Source organism: Oncorhynchus mykiss, chromosome 1 (genome assembly GCF_013265735.2).
Source record: "Oncorhynchus mykiss isolate Arlee chromosome 1, USDA_OmykA_1.1, whole genome shotgun sequence".
Lineage (NCBI taxonomy): Eukaryota > Metazoa > Chordata > Actinopteri > Salmoniformes > Salmonidae > Oncorhynchus > Oncorhynchus mykiss.
In genome coordinates this window covers 3,862,420-3,883,091 of record NC_048565.1, presented here as the reverse complement: position 1 = coordinate 3,883,091, position 20,672 = coordinate 3,862,420, and the positions used below count along the sequence as shown (strand labels likewise).

General features: G+C 41.7%; 1 protein-coding gene across 2 annotated transcripts in view; it reads left to right on the top strand.

The window, feature by feature from the left end:
• LOC110524898 (ras-related protein Rab-6B) overlaps window positions 1-8,254 on the top strand; it is a 163,123-nt gene extending 154,869 nt beyond the window's left edge. For both annotated transcript variants that reach the window (XM_036982647.1, XM_036982599.1), the window contains exon 8: window positions 6,334-8,254. In XM_036982647.1, the coding sequence (XP_036838542.1) occupies window positions 6,334-6,398 (65 nt within the window). In that variant the 3' untranslated portion in view covers window positions 6,399-8,254. The remainder of the gene's footprint in view (window positions 1-6,333) is intronic.
• Window positions 8,255-20,672: the final 12,418 nt, after the last annotated feature.

Below are 20,672 nucleotides of genomic sequence, written 5' to 3'. Positions count from 1 at the left end.
ACAGTGAAATGCTGAATACAACAGGTGTAGTAGACCTTACAGTTAAATGCTGAATACAGCAGGTGTAGTAGACCTCACAGTGAAATGCTGAATACAACAGGTGTAGTAGACCTTACAGTGAAATGCTGAATACAACAGGTGTAGTAGACCTTACAGTGAAATGCTGAATACAACAGGTGTAGTAGACCTTACAGTGAAATGCTGAATACAACAGGTGTAGTAGACCTTACAGTGAAATGCTGAATACAACAGGTGTAGTAGACCTTACAGTGAAATGCTGAATACAGCAGGTGTAGTAGACCTCACAGTGAAATGCTGAATACAACAGGTGTAGTAGACCTTACAGTGAAATGCTGAATACAACAGGTGTAGTAGACCTTACAGTGAAATGCTGAATAAAACAGGTGTAGTAGACCTTACAGTGAAATGCTGAATACAACAGGTGTAGTAGACCTTACAGTGAAATGCTGAATACAACAGGTGTAGTAGACCTTACAGTGAAATGCTGAATACAACAGGTGTAGTAGACCTTACAGTGAAATGCTGAATACAACAGGTGTAGTAGACCTTACAGTGAAATGCTGAATACAACAGGTATAGTAGACCTTACAGTGAAATGATGAATACAACAGGTGTAGTAGACCTTACAGTGAAATGCTGAATACAACAGGTGTAGTAGACCTCACAGTGAAATGCTGAATACAACAGGTGTAGTAGACCTCACAGTGAAATGATGAATACAACAGGTGTAAGTAGACCTTACAGTGAAATGCTGAATACAACAGGTGTAGTAGACCTCACAAGTGAAATGCTGAATACAACAGGTGTAGTAGACCTTACAGTGAAATGCTGAATACAACAGGTGTAGTAGACCTTACAGTGAAATGCTGAATACAACAGGTGTAGTAGACCTCACAGTGAAATGCTGAATACAACAGGTGTAGTAGACCTCACAGTGAAATGCTGAATACAACAGGTGTAGTAGACATTACAGTGAAATGCTGAATACAACAGGTGTAGTAGACCTTACAGTGAAATGCTGAATACAACAGGTGTAATAGACCTTACAGTGAAATGCTGACTACAACAGGTGTAGTAGACCGTACAGTGAAATGCTGAATACAACAGGTGTAGTAGACCTTACAGTGAAATGCTGAATAAAACAGGTGTAGTAGACCTCACAGTGAAATGCTGAATACAACAGGTGTAGTAGACCTTACAGTGAAATGCTGAATAAAACAGGTGTAGTAGACCTCACAGTGAAATGCTGAATACAACAGGTGTAGTAGACCTCACAGTGAAATGCTGAATACAACAGGTGTAGTAGACCTCACAGTGAAATGCTGAATACAACAGGTGTAGTAGACCTCACAGTGAAATGCTGGATACAACAGGTGTAGGTAGACCTTACAGTGAAATGCTGAATACAACAGGTGTAGTAGACCTTACAGTGAAATGCTGAATACAACAGGTGTAGTAGACCTTACAGTGAAATGCTGAATACAACAGGTGTAGTAGACCTTACAGTGAAATGCTGAATACAACAGGTGTAGTAGACCTTACAGTGAAATGCTGAATACAACAGGTGTAGTAGACCTTACAGTGAAATGCTGAATACAACAGGTGTAGTAGACCTTACAGTGAAATGCTGAATACAACAGGTGTAGTAGACCTTACAGTGAAATGCTGAATACAACAGGTGTAGTAGACCTCACAGTGAAATGCTGAATACAACAGGTGTAGTAGACTTCACAGTGAAATGCTGAATACAACAGGTGTAAGTAGACCTTACAGTGAAAAGCTGAATACAACAGGTGTAGTAGACCTCACAGTGAAATGCTGAATACAACAGGTGTAGTAGACCTCACAGTGAAATGCTGAATACAACAGGTGTAGTAGACCTTACAGTGAAATGCTGAATACAACAGGTGTAGTAGACCTCACAGTGAAATGCTGAATACAACAGGTGTAGTGGACCTCACAGTGAAATGCTGAATACAACAGGTGTAGTAGACCTTACAGTGAAATGCTGAATACAACAGGTGTAGTAGACCTTGCAGTGAAATGCTGAATACAACAGGTGTAGTAGACCTCAGTGAAATGCTGAATACAACAGGTGTAGTAGACCTTACAGTGAAATGCTGAATACAACAGGTGTAGTAGACCTTACAGTGAAATGCTGAATACAACAGGTGTTGTAGACCTCACAGTGAAATGCTGAATACAACAGGTGTAGTAGATCGTACAGTGAAATGCTGAATACAACAGGTGTAGTAGACCTTACAGTGAAATGCTGAATACAGCAGGTGTAGTAGACCTCACAGTGAAATGCTGAATACAACAGGTGTAGTAGACCTTACAGTGAAATGCTGAATACAACAGGTGTAGTAGACCTTACAGTGAAATGCTGAATACAACAGGTGTAGTAGACCTTACAGTGAAATGCTGAATACAACAGGTGTAGTAGACCTCACAGTGAAATGCTGAATACAACAGGTGTAGTAGATCGTACAGTGAAATGCTGAATACAACAGGTGTAGTAGACCTTACAGTGAAATGCTGAATACAACAGGTGTAGTAGACCTTACAGTGAAATGCTGAATACAACAGGTGTAGTAGACCTTACAGTGAAATGCTGAATACAACAGGTGTAGTAGACCTTACAGTTAAATGCTGAATACAGCAGGTGTAGTAGACCTCACAGTGAAATGCTGAATACAACAGGTGTAGTAGACCTTACAGTGAAATGCTGAATACAACAGGTGTAGTAGACCTTACAGTGAAATGCTGAATACAACAGGTGTAGTAGACCTTACAGTGAAATGCTGAATACAACAGGTGTAGTAGACCTCACAGTGAAATGCTGAATACAACAGGTGTAGTAGACCTTACAGTGAAATGCTGAATACAACAGGTGTAGTAGACCTTACAGTGAAATGCTGAATACAACAGGTGTAGTAGACCTTACAGTGAAATGCTGAATACAACAGGTATAGTAGACCTTACAGTGAAATGCTGAATACAACAGGTGTAGTAGACCTTACAGTGAAATGCTGAATACAACAGGTGTAGTAGACCTCACAGTGAAATGCTGAATACAACAGGTGTAGTAGACCTCACAGTGAAATGATGAATACAACAGGTGTAAGTAGACCTTACAGTGAAATGCTGAATACAACAGGTGTAGTAGACCTCACAGTGAAATGCTGAATACAACAGGTGTAGTAGACCTTACAGTGAAATGCTGAATACAACAGGTGTAGTAGACCTTACAGTGAAATGCTGAATACAACAGGTGTAGTAGACCTCACAGTGAAATGCTGAATACAACAGGTGTAGTAGACCTCACAGTGAAATGCTGAATACAACAGGTGTAGTAGACATTACAGTGAAATGCTGAATACAACAGGTGTAGTAGACCTTACAGTGAAATGCTGAATACAACAGGTGTAATAGACCTTACAGTGAAATGCTGACTACAACAGGTGTAGTAGACCGTACAGTGAAATGCTGAATACAACAGGTGTAGTAGACCTTACAGTGAAATGCTGAATAAAACAGGTGTAGTAGACCTCACAGTGAAATGCTGAATACAACAGGTGTAGTAGACCTTACAGTGAAATGCTGAATAAAACAGGTGTAGTAGACCTCACAGTGAAATGCTGAATACAACAGGTGTAGTAGACCTCACAGTGAAATGCTGAATACAACAGGTGTAGTAGACCTCACAGTGAAATGCTGAATACAACAGGTGTAGTAGACCTCACAGTGAAATGCTGGATACAACAGGTGTAGGTAGACCTTACAGTGAAATGCTGAATACAACAGGTGTAGTAGACCTTACAGTGAAATGCTGAATACAACAGGTGTAGTAGACCTTACAGTGAAATGCTGGATACAACAGGTGTAGGTAGACCTTACAGTGAAATGCTGAATACAACAGGTGTAGTAGACCTTACAGTGAAATGCTGGATACAACAGGTGTAGGTAGACCTTACAGTGAAATGCTGAATACAACAGGTGTAGTAGACCTTACAGTGAAATGCTGAATACAACAGGTGTAGTAGACCTTACAGTGAAATGCTGAATACAACAGGTGTAGTAGACCTTACAGTGAAATGCTGAATACAACAGGTGTAGTAGACCTTACAGTGAAATGCTGAATACAACAGGTGTAGTAGACCTTACAGTGAAATGCTGAATACAACAGGTATAGTAGACCTTACAGTGAAATGCTGAATACAACAGGTGTAGTAGACCTTACAGTGAAATGCTGAATACAACAGGTGTAGTAGACCTCACAGTGAAATGCTGAATACAACAGGTGTAGTAGACCTCACAGTGAAATGATGAATACAACAGGTGTAAGTAGACCTTACAGTGAAATGCTGAATACAACAGGTGTAGTAGACCTCACAGTGAAATGCTGAATACAACAGGTGTAGTAGACCTTACAGTGAAATGCTGAATACAACAGGTGTAGTAGACCTTACAGTGAAATGCTGAATACAACAGGTGTAGTAGACCTCACAGTGAAATGCTGAATACAACAGGTGTAGTAGACCTCACAGTGAAATGCTGAATACAACAGGTGTAGTAGACATTACAGTGAAATGCTGAATACAACAGGTGTAGTAGACCTTACAGTGAAATGCTGAATACAACAGGTGTAATAGACCTTACAGTGAAATGCTGACTACAACAGGTGTAGTAGACCGTACAGTGAAATGCTGAATACAACAGGTGTAGTAGACCTTACAGTGAAATGCTGAATAAAACAGGTGTAGTAGACCTCACAGTGAAATGCTGAATACAACAGGTGTAGTAGACCTTACAGTGAAATGCTGAATAAAACAGGTGTAGTAGACCTCACAGTGAAATGCTTACTTACAGGCTCTAACCAATAGTGCAAAAAAGGTGTTAGGTGAACAATAGGTAAGAAATAAAACAACAGTAAAAAGACAGGCTATATACAGTAGAGAGACTATATACAGTAGAGAGGATATATACAGGAGAGGCTACATACAGTAGAGAGGATATATACAGTAGAGAGGTTATATACAGTAGAGGTTACATACAGTAGAGGCTACATACAGTAGAGAGACTATATACAGTAGAGGCTATATACAGTAGAGAGGCTATATACAGTAGAGAGGCTATATACAGTAGAGAGGCTATATACAGTAGAGAGGCTATATACAGTAGAGAGGCTATATACAGTAGCGAGGCTATATACAGTAGAGAGGCTATATACAGTAGAGAGGCTATATACAGTAGAGAGTCTATATATAGTAGTGAGGCTATATACAGTAGAGAGGCTATATACAGTAGAGAGTCTATATACAGTAGAGGCTATATACAGTAGAGAGACTATATACAGTAGCGAGGCTACATACAGACACCGGTTAGTCAGGCTGATTGAGGTAGTATGTACATGTAGATACGGTTAAAGTGACTGTGCAGATATGACGAACAGAGAGTAGCAGCAGCAAATCGTTGGGCTTGTAAAGTCTATCCATCTCTTGGTATTTTCTCTTGTTCTTTTCTTGACTAAATGCTGGTGCTTTGCTTACTGTGTGTATTGAATGGTTGTATTTGACTAACAGTAGCTAATATACTCCCGGAAAGAGACCTATCTTAACATCTCATAAAAATGTATGATTTACTCTTATCCACTCTCCTAGCTGTCCTGGTAAAGAAGATGGTAATGGGTTGTCTTTTAAAAATATAAACATTTTTACTTGCCTCTTCCATTTTTTTGTGGTAATGGGTTAAGTCATACTGGGCCTGAATTAAAGAAGCTAAAGTTAAACTTTCAAAGTAAGAGCTCTGTGTTCCACAGGAGGAGTAAATATTGGACAGTTGATCCGTGACCCTGTTATAACGCCCTCGTTGCATTGCTGCCTTTGAAAAAAGGTGAGATTTTTAGTCGTCGATGAACAACAGCACCACCTAGTGTCACAGAGATCATACTGCAGGTCCAGATTAAAACAGTACCAAGATGTTATGACTTTCGAGGACAGTGAAGCTCCATCCCTGAGTTACAGAGACAATTAAGACACCTTTTTTTTTTTCAACTCACCTTTCCTCGATTCCTCACATCCACTTCTTCACATCCTTCTCAAAACCCATTGGATAAGAACGTCTGAGAGGAGGAGCCTTATATCCTCTCCTTCAATGCAATTGAGAAGGAGGCGAGGAGATGTGGAGCCAGGAATCAGGGTAAGACTATTTTTAGATGAAGACATTGAATTCTGTTTCGCTGGTGTACAGCCGTATAATTGTTTATGCAAATACCTTCCCAAAGCTTCCTTAACCTGTCTTTCCCCCCAGTGATTGACATCAAGATGGACCAACCGCAGGAGCCTCCGACCACTGAAGGCGGGTGCTCCTGTTGATCCTGATTGGTTCATCTACACCCACTTGCTTGTTGTGTTACTTCCTATTGGTTAGCCTCGAATTTGCGTTTTCAGTTTAGAATCTGGTCTTTTCATCTAAATATTGGTTATCAGTTGGTAACTATCGTTATACACATAAAACACTGTACTTTATTAACAAATATTGGCAAAAGAAAAGTCTTTAAAATGATTACAATGATCATAATCATGAACAAAAAAATGTCCCTTAACCACATAAAACATGTCATATACTTGTTTTTGTAAAAGTAGAATGGAACGTTTTCTTTTTTTCCTTTTTTGTATTTTTGTAACGTTAAAGAAATAAAAAGACACGGACAACCTCTCCTCTTGGTTAGAGGCTCAAATGGCACCCTATTGTTCCCTATATAGTGCACAAATAAAGCCCTGGTAAGTGCACTCTGAAGGGAATAGGGTGTCACTGTGATGGAAGGAAAGAGATGAATTGGGAACACGCCATCTCGTATGGCTAGAGAGGACAAACTGACCAGTAACTTTTCACTGAATATCTAATGCATGCATGTAAAATTATTATGATTATTTTTTTTAGGTTGGCCTATTAATGTGTCTGCTGATGTACACCGTTTGGATATGAAAAGGCTCTTAACCTACACATGTTCACTTGTTTCTTTTTGTCTTCACAAAATGCTGTGATTGAAGCTGGATTTTAATAGTGTGTGTGTGTGTGTGTATGTGTGTGAGTGTGTAAATGTACGCTTTCTATATAAGACACTGTAGAATGCAACCATCCATTGAGGGCAGCTGCCAAACTGCGTCCTCACAGGGGGCCCATGTTCTAGCTGGTTATCACAACTGTAGAGGGGCTTGGGTTTGCCGCGTCACTCCTCCTAGCTGCTGCTGTTGCGGACTGCACTGTGTCATACATATCTACTATGGTATTGTGGTTAGGTGTTTGTCCCAAAGAGCACCCTTACTCCTTATACGGTGGACTACTTTGGACCAGGCCAAAACAGGGAGTAGAGCAGAGTGGACAGAAGATAGGTAGCAGAAAGCTTACCCCTCGCCTCCTAAACAGTAACTAAAATAAAATAAAATATTTTTAAAAACTCATCCTTTTATGCTTTATATGAAGTTCACCTCCACTGTTTCTGTTCTGTAAAAATAAAAAAAGCAGCTCGTCATTCACCACATAAACAAGTTGTAACAGTTCCCTCGTCCTAGCCTGAGGGCCAGTCTGTTTGTGTTATCATGCCAACTCCCTGTCACTCATTGTCATGCCAATTGACAGTCATGGAGTAAACAAGAGCACAGGGAGGGGGGGGGGGATCAGGCTATCCTGGTATCTGGTAACAGTTACACGTTCCTGTCAAATAAATCAAGAACAAATGACTCATTTGCACATGTAGACCTTTCAGGTTATTATGAAGTTGTTCCCAGACGCCTCGATTCCCGTCTGAGTTATTCCCTTTTTATGTACTTTTCTCTACATGCGTTTTTCTGACTTTAAACTTGAAGCTGCAATATGTACTTTTTTTTTTTTGCATGACAGGACAAAATACAAAATAGAAATGTGTATTATAGATCTGTCGTTCTCATTGAAAGCAAGTGCTAAGAAGTGGTAGATCTGTTCTATGTGCCCTATTTCTATGCTTCCCGTTTTTAAGTTTCGTTTTTGTATTTTTTTTTTTTAACTTTCGGTTTTTGTACACCAGCTTCAAACAGCTGAAAATACAATATTTTTGGTTATTGAAAATATATTTCACAGCGGTTTAGATGGTACAATTATTATTTACACTACACTTGATTGCCTACTGCCTACGTTTATATGTGACAAAACAAACTATTAAAATTGTAGTAGCCAGAAATGGCGGAGCGTTTCTGCGTAGTGTGTCTTTAAGCATGAGAACAGGTCTATTCGTTTTGGGTGGAAATGGAGGAAATGAAGGTGTGTCTACTGTTACACCAGATTCTGACCGTAACTTAATTCCCTCATTATTCCACCACCGTTACACACCCGGAAACCATGAATAAACTCGAGCAAACATACCGGTTCCAAGCGGGAAAAACATCATTTGATTTTTTCCTGATTAGAAATAACACCCCTCTCCACGCACTGTAATTTACTACTCGATAAGAGATATTGATAACAGCTAGCTAAAGGAGTCATCCGTTTGGAAAAGGGAATTGTAAATATAAATGACACTTGTTTTAGATCTATTTTACCTTGTAAACTCTGGAGAAAAATGTGAAACCCAGTTTTATAGCAGCAAACTAAAGCATATCAGCTTTCCCACGGTAAAGTTCATGAAAAGCTGTGCCATTATGCAGAATTTAAGTTGTGCAGCCTTTAAACTCGCGAATGTATTCATTGTAGTCTATCCCGACTTTCTCTGTTTCCTGTTTCTATCTTGTTAAATATGAGTCACTATCAGTATCGACCGTCAGTAGTCCTAATAACAACACAATGTACTGTTCGTTCCCTTCAGTTGGTATAGACTATATTATCATTCTATTTCATTCCAATGTTTCGTTTAGCTCCATGTGTTTCCTCGGTAAACGCCGTCACCGCCATGTGGTTGTTGCCGAGGATCGTTAGTAACGGTTAATAATATAGCAAATAAAAAAATCTGACATGTAGGCTAATTAAATCGCTATGGAGTGGAGTGCAAAAAAATAAATAATAATGATAGAAAAATATACAAAAATAAATAAATACTAAAAATAAATAAATTAAAACATTTTAATACAAATGGAATGGAGTGCAAAAAAAATAAAAAATGATACAAAAATAAAAATTTTAAATAAAATACTAAAAGTAAATTAAAAACATTAAAACATTTTAATAAAAATGAAGTGGAATGCAGACCAAGCCGTAACAGTTTGAACCTGATGCAAAACAAAATAGTTGGCTGTGTCATCACATAGTTCCATGGTTAGAGCAGGTAGTAGATGGGGGTATAGCTTACGATGTGTACACTATTCTCCCTGTTATAACAGTTCCATGGTTAGAGCAGGTAGTAGATGGGGGTATAGCCTACTATTGTACACTATTCTCCCTGTTATAACAGCTCCATGGTTAGAGCAGGTAGTAGATGGGGGTATAGCTTACGATGTGTACACTATTCTCCCTGTTATAACAGTTCCATGGTTAGAGCAGGTAATAGATGGGGGTATAGCCTACTATTGTACACTATTCTCCCTGTTATAGTTCCATGTACATTAATCTTCCATGGTTTGAAGAACTGAATCTGGCAATCTTCAGAATCAATCAAACCACTGTATTTTTTTATTCATCGATATATTTTGTGCCTAAAGGCTCTCCAAACTTGTTTTGTTATGATTCATACATACTTTCCTAAAACCCTAAAATATGCCTCAATAATCTACAAGATTAGAGTATTTTTTTAAATATACCAGTTTGTGTTAAAACTGAGATTTAAATGCATATATTTAGATGCCTGTCTTTCATTGATCCCTATTTTCTGAACCCGTTCTCTCAATGTATTTTAAGTCTGCCTGCAAAAATTCTAATTAAAGGTACACCGTATTTAAAGGGATATTTAAAGGGATGTTAAGAGAAATGTAGTGGAAAAACCCCTAATGAATGGAAAGTCCACCAGAGAATATGTGGGAGGGTTTTCAGCAATTCAATTACATTTAAACAGAAAACCTAGCCTGCAAAGCCTGTTATACACCTCAACGGTTGAACTGTTGAACAAGTGGAGGAGACTACATAACTTGGTTTTACATTGGATTGTAAACTGTCATCATCAAAACAAGCAAGTCCCGCAGGCTCTAGTTTTGTCTTATCTTCATTATTCTCCAGTCGTGTGATTGACTGCTGCAAAGAAAGACCTAGTGAAGCTGCAGCTGTCCCAGAACAGAGCGGCACGTCATGCTCGTCATTGTAATCAGAGGGCTGATATAAATGCTATGCATGCCCAGTCTCTCTTGGATAAGAGATGAGGAGAGGCTGACTGCATCACTTCTTCTTTTTATAAGAAACAATGTGTTGAAAATCTGAAATTGTTTGCATAGTTAACTTACACACAGCTCTGACACACACACACACACCCCTACCACACATGCCACCAGGGGTCTTTTCACAGTCCCCAAATCCAGACCAAATTCAACAAGGCGTACAGTATTATATAGAGCCATTATTGCATGGAACTTCCTTCTATCTCGTATCAATCAAATAAACAGCAAACCTGGTTTCAATAAACAGATAAAGCAACACCTCACGGCACAGCGCCTCTCCTCGTTTTGACCCAGATATTTGTGTGTACAGTATTGATATGTAGGCAATGTGGGCTGTTTTTACATGTATATAGTTCTGTCTTTGAGCTGTTCTTGTCTATTCATGTTCTGTATTAGTTCATGTTCTATGTTTTGTGTGTGGACCCCAGGAAGACTAGCTGCTGCTATCGCAACAGCTACTGGGGTTTCCTAATAAAATGCCAAAATATCAAATAAGGTAAGTCTGAATACCAACTACTGAGAAGTGTGGAGTGAAGGCATGCGTAAGGAAAGGCGTCATTTCCTAAATCAGAATCGGGGCCTTGAAGCACTTCGTTGTAAATATACATCCTCCAGATATGTCAACTCCCCACGATGACAAAAACATTGACTTATTTTCTGCCTGTTGTTTAAACTGTTAAAAAGTTATTGCTACCAAAGTGAAGTTGCCATTATGCAATGTTGTCTTTTTTAAATTATTTTATAGATTCACAGTGGATGTCGTTTAAACTGAATTAATCTGGTCCTGTTTTTAGGACCAGGTAACTTAATGTACTGGCGTTGTGGTTAAACCAGTGATCAGAACAAACCCTACTTTTATTTTGAAATGTGCGCTATTATTTTCCAATGTCTTATGTGAGACTTTAATGCACTTTTAAGAACATATAGGTGTTTGAGAGTTAGTGAATATCTAGTTTTGTAGTCTTTCAAACACTATAAAAAAAAAAGACCATATTCATCACATTTGTAGTACTGTGTCTTGAAGGTTAGTGTAGAATTTAAACATTTGTGAATATCTTACTCGCACATCTCCAAAAAGAGAAGCACCACCCTTGTGAATACTGGTGAAACATTTAATCCCGACCCACCTAATGAGCCAAATACCAGTCCAAGTTGAAGCCAAGTGAGCTAGCATCAGAACATGCCTTCAATTAGCTGGAGCAACAGCTCTCCATAGTGGGCTTACAAATGCACAGTAAAACGCTGTTGAATCCCTGATGTCGGAAGAGTCTCAGACAAAAGAAGAAGGAGGAGGAAACCTCAAAGTGAGAACTTCCAAGGTAGTTATTAGTCTTCTTCCTGACGCTTCTGTATTTGAGTTATTGATTTTACACAGCCCTTTGCAATGTACCCAAGTCTGACTGTGACTGCATACCACACGCTGTTGCCTGAGGACAAGGGCTTGAATTAGGTTAAAAAATATATATATACTATTTTAGAATCATATAAATCTCCAGGCCTGGAGAGTCACAGAACTTCAGAACGACTTTGAAGAGAAAGAAAGGACAGGATACAGGATACCTATAGACTAGAACAGCCTAAAGTCAGACATATTAAGATACCTCTTTTTGAAGAATGAAGAGTGTGTTAATGTCACCTCCTTATTCATGCCCACGAAACATACCGCTGCACCAGAAACCAGTGAGGGGGGATTGATTAATTCTATTGTACTGTACACTTGTTGGTTTTTGTTTTTTTGTTTTCTCCTGACCTGGGTACAGCCTCCTCCTCTCCACTATAGCAGGACTAGAGACAGTGTGTTCTCTCCTCCCCTGACCTGGGTACAGCCTCCTCCTCTCCACTATAACAGGACTGGAGTTCATGAGTTATCTCCTCTCCTGACCTGGGTACAGCCTCCTCCTCTCCACTATAGCAGGACTAGAGACGGTGTGTTCTCTCCTCCCCTGACCTGGGTACAGCCTCCTCCTCTCCACTATAACAGGACTAGAGACAGTGTGTTCTCTCCTCTCCTGACCTGGGTACAGCCTCCTCCTCTCCACTATAGCAGGACTAGAGTTAATGTGTTATCTCCTCCCCTGACCTGGGTACAGCCTCCTCCTCTCCACTATAACAGGACTAGAGACAGTGTGTTTTCTCCTGACCTGGGTACAGCCTCCTCCTCTCCACTATAACAGGACTAGAGACAGTGTGTTTTCTCCTGACCTGCGTACAGCCTCCTCCTCTCCACTATAACAGGACTAGAGACAGTGTGTTATCTCCTCTCCTGACCTGGGTACAGCCTCCTCCTCTCCACTATAGCAGGACTAGAGTTAATGTGTTTTCTCCTCCCCTGACCTGGGTACAGCCTCCTCCTCTCCACTATAGCAGGACTAGAGACAGTGTGTTCTCTCCTCCTCTGACCTGGGTACAGCCTCCTCCTCTCCACTATAGCAGGACTAGAGTTAATGTGTTTTCTCCTGACCTGGGTACAGCCTCCTCCTCTCCACTATAGCAGGACTAGAGACAGTGTGTTCTCTCCTCCCCTGACCTGGGTACAGCCTCCTCCTCTCCACTATAGCAGGACTAGAGTTAATGTGTTTTCTCCTGACCTGGGTACAGCCTCCTCCTCTCCACTATAGCAGGACTAGAGTTAATGTGTTTTCTCCTGACCTGGGTACAGCCTCCTCCTCTCCACTATAGCAGGACTAGAGACAGTGTGTTCTCTCCTCTCCTGACCTGGGTACAGCCTCCTCCTCTCCACTATAACAGGACTGGAGTTCATGTGTTATCTCCTCTCCTGACCTGGGTACAGCCTCCTCCTCTCCACTATAGCAGGACTAGAGACGGTGTGTTCTCTCCTCCCCTGACCTGGGTACAGCCTCCTCCTCTCCACTATAACAGGACTAGAGACAGTGTGTTCTCTCCTCTCCTGACCTGGGTACAGCCTCCTCCTCTCCACTATAGCAGGACTAGAGTTAATGTGTTATCTCCTCCCCTGACCTGGGTACAGCCTCCTCCTCTCCACTATAACAGGACTAGAGACAGTGTGTTTTCTCCTGACCTGGGTACAGCCTCCTCCTCTCCACTATAACAGGACTAGAGACAGTGTGTTTTCTCCTGACCTGGGTACAGCCTCCTCCTCTCCACTATAACAGGACTAGAGACAGTGTGTTATCTCCTCTCCTGACCTGGGTACAGCCTCCTCCTCTCCACTATAGCAGGACTAGAGTTAATGTGTTTTCTCCTCCCCTGACCTGGGTACAGCCTCCTCCTCTCCACTATAGCAGGACTAGAGACAGTGTGTTCTCTCCTCCTCTGACCTGGGTACAGCCTCCTCCTCTCCACTATAGCAGGACTAGAGTTAATGTGTTTTCTCCTGACCTGGGTACAGCCTCCTCCTCTCCACTATAGCAGGACTAGAGACAGTGTGTTCTCTCTTCCCCTGACCTGGGTACAGCCTCCTCCTCTCCACTATAGCAGGACTAGAGTTAATGTGTTTTCTCCTGACCTGGGTACAGCCTCCTCCTCTCCACTATAGCAGGACTAGAGTTATTGTGTTTTCTCCTGACCTGGGTACAGCCTCCTCCTCTCCACTATAGCAGGACTAGAGACAGTGTGTTCTCTCCTCTCCTGACCTGGGTACAGCCTCCTCCTCTCCACTATAGCAGGACTAGAGTTAATGTGTTTTCTCCTGACCTGGGTACAGCCTCCTCCTCTCCACTATAGCAGGACTAGAGACAGTGTGTTATCTCCTCCCCTGACCTGGGTACAGCCTCCTCCTCTCCACTATAGCAGGACTATAGTTAGTGTCACAATCCTGAGATGGGACGATGTTTTAATGTGGATGGGACGATGTTTTAATGTTGATGGGACGATGTTTTAATGTTGATGGGACGATGTTTTAATGTTGATGGGACGATGTTTTAATGTGGATGGGACGATGTTTTAATGTTGATGGGACGATGTTTTAATGTTGATGGGACAATGTTTTAATGTGGATGGGACGATGTTTTAATGTGGATGGGACGATGTTTTAATGTTGATGGGACGATGTTTTAATGTTGATGGGATGATGTTGATGGGACGATGTTTTAATGTGGATGGGACGATGTTTTAATGTTGATGGGACTGCGACGCCACAGCAACTTTGAGAGAACGTCGTGTCTTTGTCCCAAATGGCACCCTCTTTCCAGGTCTTGGTCAAAAGTAGTGCACTATATAGGGAATAGGGCTCTGGTCTAAAGTAGTGCATTATATAGGAAATAGGGCTCTGGTCAAGAGTAGTGCACTATATAGGGAATAGGGCTCTGGTCTATAGTAGTGCACTATATAGGGAATAGGATGCAATTTTTTGGGGGGGGACAACCAATGTGATGTGCCGACTGCTAGATGAGTTGGGTCATGCTGTACATTGAGGCTGAAGGCCAGCCTGCCCATCCCTGATTAGGTGTGGTGTACTGTAGATCATGTAGTCTGTCTCTCTGTCTGTAGGATAGGTATTTTATGCTTCATGCAAACCTGAGGTTTAAATGTAGTTAATCAAGCAACGTCATCTTACTCGGTCTTTTCTCACGAGACAAATGTGTTCCGTGGTTTTTAACTGTCAAAATGCTGTACAGATGCATCTTTCACAGTCGGTGTTCTTGTAACAAAACTGCAGCTTATTTTCTCTCCTCAAACTAATAGACATGCTTGTGAATATTTCCCGACAAATCTTTCCCAGACTAGCAGCAATACCATAGAAATATAATCTTTAGAAAGGGCTTAGAACCTCTAAATCTGGCAGTTTTGACTGCTAAACTAGTGGGGTACATGTGCTCCTATGGGTACACTCCTAATGGCTGCCAGCCCACCCATTATGACGTCACTGACGTGAATGGGGAGACCCCTTCTATAGATTCTATTTCTATGCTAGAACCTGGTTAGTTAACGACTCGGAGCGGAGCTTGTTCTCCACTCCCACTGTATAGAGATTTAGCATGTCCCTAACCATGAATAAACATGACTTATTACAAAAACCAGCGCACGTTGTTCTTTGATTTCAGCAGATTTTACTTAACAAACGCAAGAGATGTTTCCTGGTTTGTACAGGAAGGCGACCACGACGCAGAGATGTTTCCTGGTTTGTACAGGAAGGCGACCGCGACACAGAGATGTTTCCTGGTTTGTACAGGAAGGCGACCACGACACAGAGATGTTTCCTGGTTTGTACAGGAAGGCGACCACGACCCAGAGATGTTTCCTGGTTTGTACAGGAAGGCGACCACGACCCAGAGATGTTTCCTGGTTTGTACAGGAAGGCGACCGCGACGCAGAGATGTTTCCTGGTTTGTACAGGAAGGCGACCGCGACGCAGAGATGTTTCCTGGTTTGTACAGGAAGGCGACCGCGACGCAGAGATGTTTCCTGGTTTGTACAGGAAGGCGACCGCGACGCAGAGATGTTTCCTGGTTTGTACAGGAAGGCGACCGCGACGCAGAGATGTTTCCTGGTTTGTACAGGAAGGCGATCGCGACGCAGAGATGTTTCCTGGTTTGTACAGGAAGGCGATCGCGACGCAGAGATGTTTCCTGGTTTGTACAGGAAGGCGACCGCGACGCAGAGATGTTTCCTGGTTTGTACAGGAAGGCGACCACGACCCAGAGATGTTTCCTGGTTTGTACAGGAAGGCGACCACGACCCAGAGATGTTTCCTGGTTTGTACAGGAAGGCGACCACGACCCAGAGATGTTTCCTTTCCATACATGACAGATAATAGATGACTCACCCCCAACCAAGAAAAGACAGCTACAGTAGCTACATACAGTAAACCACCTTCTGAAGTTTAACAGGCATGTTAACAACTCACATAACCTCACAATACAGCTAATATCGTGTCAAAGTATGGTACAATACGACTACTACAAATACTTATGATATTATATAGGTACGATACCACGACTACAAATACTTATGATATTATATAGGTACAATACGACTACTACAAACACTTATGATATTATATAGGTATGATACAACTACTACAAATAGTTATGACTCTGACTCTGTTATTATATAGACATGATACTACTACTGACTCTGTTATTATATAGACATGACACTACCACGACTACTGACTCTGTATTTCATAGGTCTACCACTTGAATCCATTGTTGCAATTACAGATTATGAGGTATTAGGATTGCTTGGGGAAGGAAATGTGATTCTGAAACAAGACTATTTCCCGGTACACGTTGTGACAAGCCCTTGGTCATTAGATCGTTGCAGGGTGATCTAGTTAGACAGGTATAACGAAACAGGTGTGTTTCCACCCTTTTTTCAGTTGCAAACATTTACATAAGTTATTGTTGTTATGATGGGAACCACCATGCCTCTGATCTACCATAATGTCTCTCTAATAATATGGCTGGCTGTTGTGAATACTAGGAGGAGCTTAGCAAAGTTGATATGGGATGCTGCTTGCCATGTGTTCTATGGGGGAAGAGACCATGTGTTCTATAGAGGAAGAGACCATGTGTTCTATAGGGGAAGAGACCATGTGTTGCAGTGCCTTGCGAATGTATTCGGCCCCCTTGAACTTTGCGACCTTTTGCCACATTTCAGGCTTCAAACATAAAGATATAAAACTGTAGTTTTTTGTGAAGAATCAACAACAAGTGGGACACAATCATGAAGTGGAACGACATTTATTGGATATTTCAAATGCACCTGCACTGTGATAGTCTCAGAGGTCCGTTAAAAGCGCAGAGAGCATCATGAAGAACAAGGAACACACCAGGCAGGTCCGAGATACTGTTGTGGAGAAGTTTAAAGCCGGATTTGGATACAAAAAGATTTCCCAAGCTTTAAACATCCCAAGGAGCACTGTGCAAGCGATAATATTGAAATGGAAGGAGTATCAGACCACGGCAAATCTACCAAGACCTGGCCGTCCCTCTAAACTTTCAGCTCATACAAGGAGAAGACTGATCAGAGATGCAGCCAAGAGGCCCATGATCACTCTGGATGAACTGCAGAGATCTACAGCTGAGGTGGGAGACTCTGTCCATAGGACAACAATCAGTCGTATATTGCACAAATCTGGCCTTTATGGAAGAGTGGCAAGAAGAAAGCCATTTCTTAAAGATATCCATAAAAAGTATTGTTTAAAGTTTGCCACAAGCCACCTGGGAGACACACCAAACATGTGGAAGAAGGTGCTCTGGTCAGATGAAACCAAAATTGAACTTTTTGGCAACAATGCAAAACGTTATGTTTGGCGTAAAAGCAACACAGCTGAACACACCTGCTTTTCTTCAGCAGGGACAGGGAAGATGGTTAAAATTGATGGGAAGATGGATGGAGCCAAATACAGGACCATTCTGGAAGAGAACCTGATGGAGTCTGCAAAAGACCTGAGACTGGGACGGAGATTTGTCTTCCAACAAGACAATGATCCAAAACATAAAGCAAAATCTACAATGGAATGGTTCAATAATAAACATATCCAGGTGTTAGAATGGCCAAGTCAAAGTCCAGACCTGAATCCAATCGAGAATCTGTGGAAAGAACTGAAAACTGCTGTTCACAAATGCTCTCCATCCAACCTCACTGAGCTCGAGCTGTTTTGCAAGGAGGAATGGGAAAACAATTCAGTCTCTCGATGTGCAAAACTGATAGAGACATACCCCAAGCGACTTACAGCTGTAATCGCAGCAAAAGGTGGCGCTACAAAGTATTAACTTAAGGGGGCTGAATAATTTTGCACGCCCAATTTTTCAGTTTTTGAATTTAAAAAAAGTTTGAAATATCCAATAAATGTCGTTCCACTTCATGATTGTGTCCCACTTGTTGTTGATTCTTCACAAAAAAATACAGTTTTATATCTTTATGTTTGAAGCCTGAAATGTGGCAAAAGGTCGCAAAGTTCAAGGGGGCCGAATACTTTCGCTAGGCACTGTATATAGGGGAAGAGACCATGTGTTCTAGAGGGGAAGAGACCATGTGTTCTGTAGGGGAAGAGACCATGTGTTCTGTAGGGGAAGAGACCATGTGTTCTGTAGGGGAAGAGACCATGTGTTCTATAGGGGAAGAGATCATGTGTTCTATTGGGGAAGAGACCATGTGTTCTATAGGAGAAGAGACCATGTGTTCTATAGGAGAAGAGACCATGTGTTCTATTGGGGAAGAGACCATGTGTTCAACGGGGAAGAGACAATGTTGTTCTATGGGGGAAGAAACCATGTGCTCTATAGGGGAAGAGACCATGTGTTCTATAGGGGAAGAGACCATGTGTTCTATAGGGGAAGAGACCATGTGTTCTATAGGGGAAGAGACCATGTGTTCTATAGGGGAAGAGACCATGTGTTCTATAGCTGTGCTTCTGCTAAAGGGTTTCCATCTACAGAGCTTCATATCTCAGACCGAAATAATAATAAAATAGCATAAGTGTGTGTGTGTGTGTGTGTGTGTGTGTGTGTGTGTGTGTGTGTGTGTGTGTGTGTGTGTGTGTGTGTGTGTGTGTGTGTGTGTGTGTGTAGATGTATTTAACTATACTTCGGGGGACTAGACTTGATTTCCCCACAAGAATAGTAAACAAACAACTGGGGACATTTTGTTGGTCCCCACAAGGTCAAATTCTATTTCCTGGGGGTTTAGGGTTAAGGTTAGAATTAGTGTTAGGGGCTAGGGTTAGGGTTTAGGATTAGGGTTAGGGTTAGGGTTAGGAGCTAGGGTTAGGTTTAGGGCTAAGAGCTATTGTTGGTTCTAGGGTTAGGGTTTGGAGCTAGGGTTAAGGTTAGGTTTTCAGGTTAGGGTTAAGGGTTAAGGAAAATAATATTTTGAATGGGAGTGAATTTTGTCCCCTCAAGGTTTGTTGTACGAGATAGATTCAACCTCTTATCAAATGAACCTGCATGGAAACATGCTCTTAAAGATCTGTTCTCACGGACGACCTTTGACCTGACCCCCCTTTCCTCACTGATTGGCCTTTGAACCCTGAATGACCCTTCCTAGTATACTCACAACCTACTTTCTGAAAGAAACCTTTGGTACATGGTTCAGTGCATGCCCACGCTTTGGGTCCACTTTTCTCACCCCCTCCTCAATTACTACATTGGGTTAGGGTTAGGGTTAGGGGTTAGGGTTAGGAGTTAGGGTTAGGGTTAGGGTTAGGGCTAACCCACTTTTCCCACCCCTCCTCAATTACTACATTGGGTTAGGGTTAGGGTTAGGGCTAACCCACTTTTCCCACCCCCTCCTCAATTACTACGCTGTTTTTGAAGAGGTCACTGTCAGCAAACAGAGATTACTGATGTCTCATAGACAGATGGTGGCAGTTTGGTGTTACAGATCAGATGGGCTTACTTCCAACGCAATTATGATAAACTCAAATAACAATACTCTCTCTTTTTTTTTTAAATCCATTAATTATAAACATAACAGATTCCAGCGTTCCCCCCCTGAATTAGACAGTGAGTAAAAGCCCCCTGACACGAGTGACATTATAGTTGGAGCCTCAATAGGTTCCAAGAGGATAACAATTCCTGATGATCCTCATGAAGATATGTGCCTATTGGTTCATCCCTGCCTCGTCCTGGCTTTGATGATGCTTTGCATTTTGCCTTCTTATATACATTTATTTATTTATTTATTTTTCGTTTTGTTTTACATTTTTGATACTTTGCATTTTCTCCAGAATCAGGTGAGACAACACCCCACATGATTGATCTATTGAAGGTCCTGAAGGCTAATTCTTGACTGGTCATGCAGACTATGCATGCTATTCTGATGCATGTTCCTGGTGAGCTATAACCTACCAGTCTAGTCATGGTATCTATCTGGTGAGCTATAACCTACCAGTCTAGTCATGGTATCTATCTGGTGAATTATAACCTACCAGTGCCATGTCATTGAAGCATTATTGATATCCTCTGATGAATCTGATGTTATTCCTGCCCAGCCATAGCTATGCTGATAGAACCAGGTGAGACATGAACCAGGTGAGACAGGAACCAGGTGAGACATGAACCAGGTGAGACATGAACCAGGTGAGACATGAACAAGGTGACACATGAACCAGGTGACACATGAACCGGGTGAGACATGAACAAGGTGACACATGAACCAGGTGAGACATGAACCAGGTGAGACATGAACCAGGTGAGACATGAACAAGGTGACACATGAACCAGGTGAGACATGAACCAGGTGAGACATGAACCAGGTGAGACATGAACAAGGTGACACATGAACCAGGTGACACATGAACCAGGTGAGACATGAACAAGGTGACACATGAACCAGGTGAGACATGAACCAGGTGAGACATGAACCAGGTGAGACATGAACAAGGTG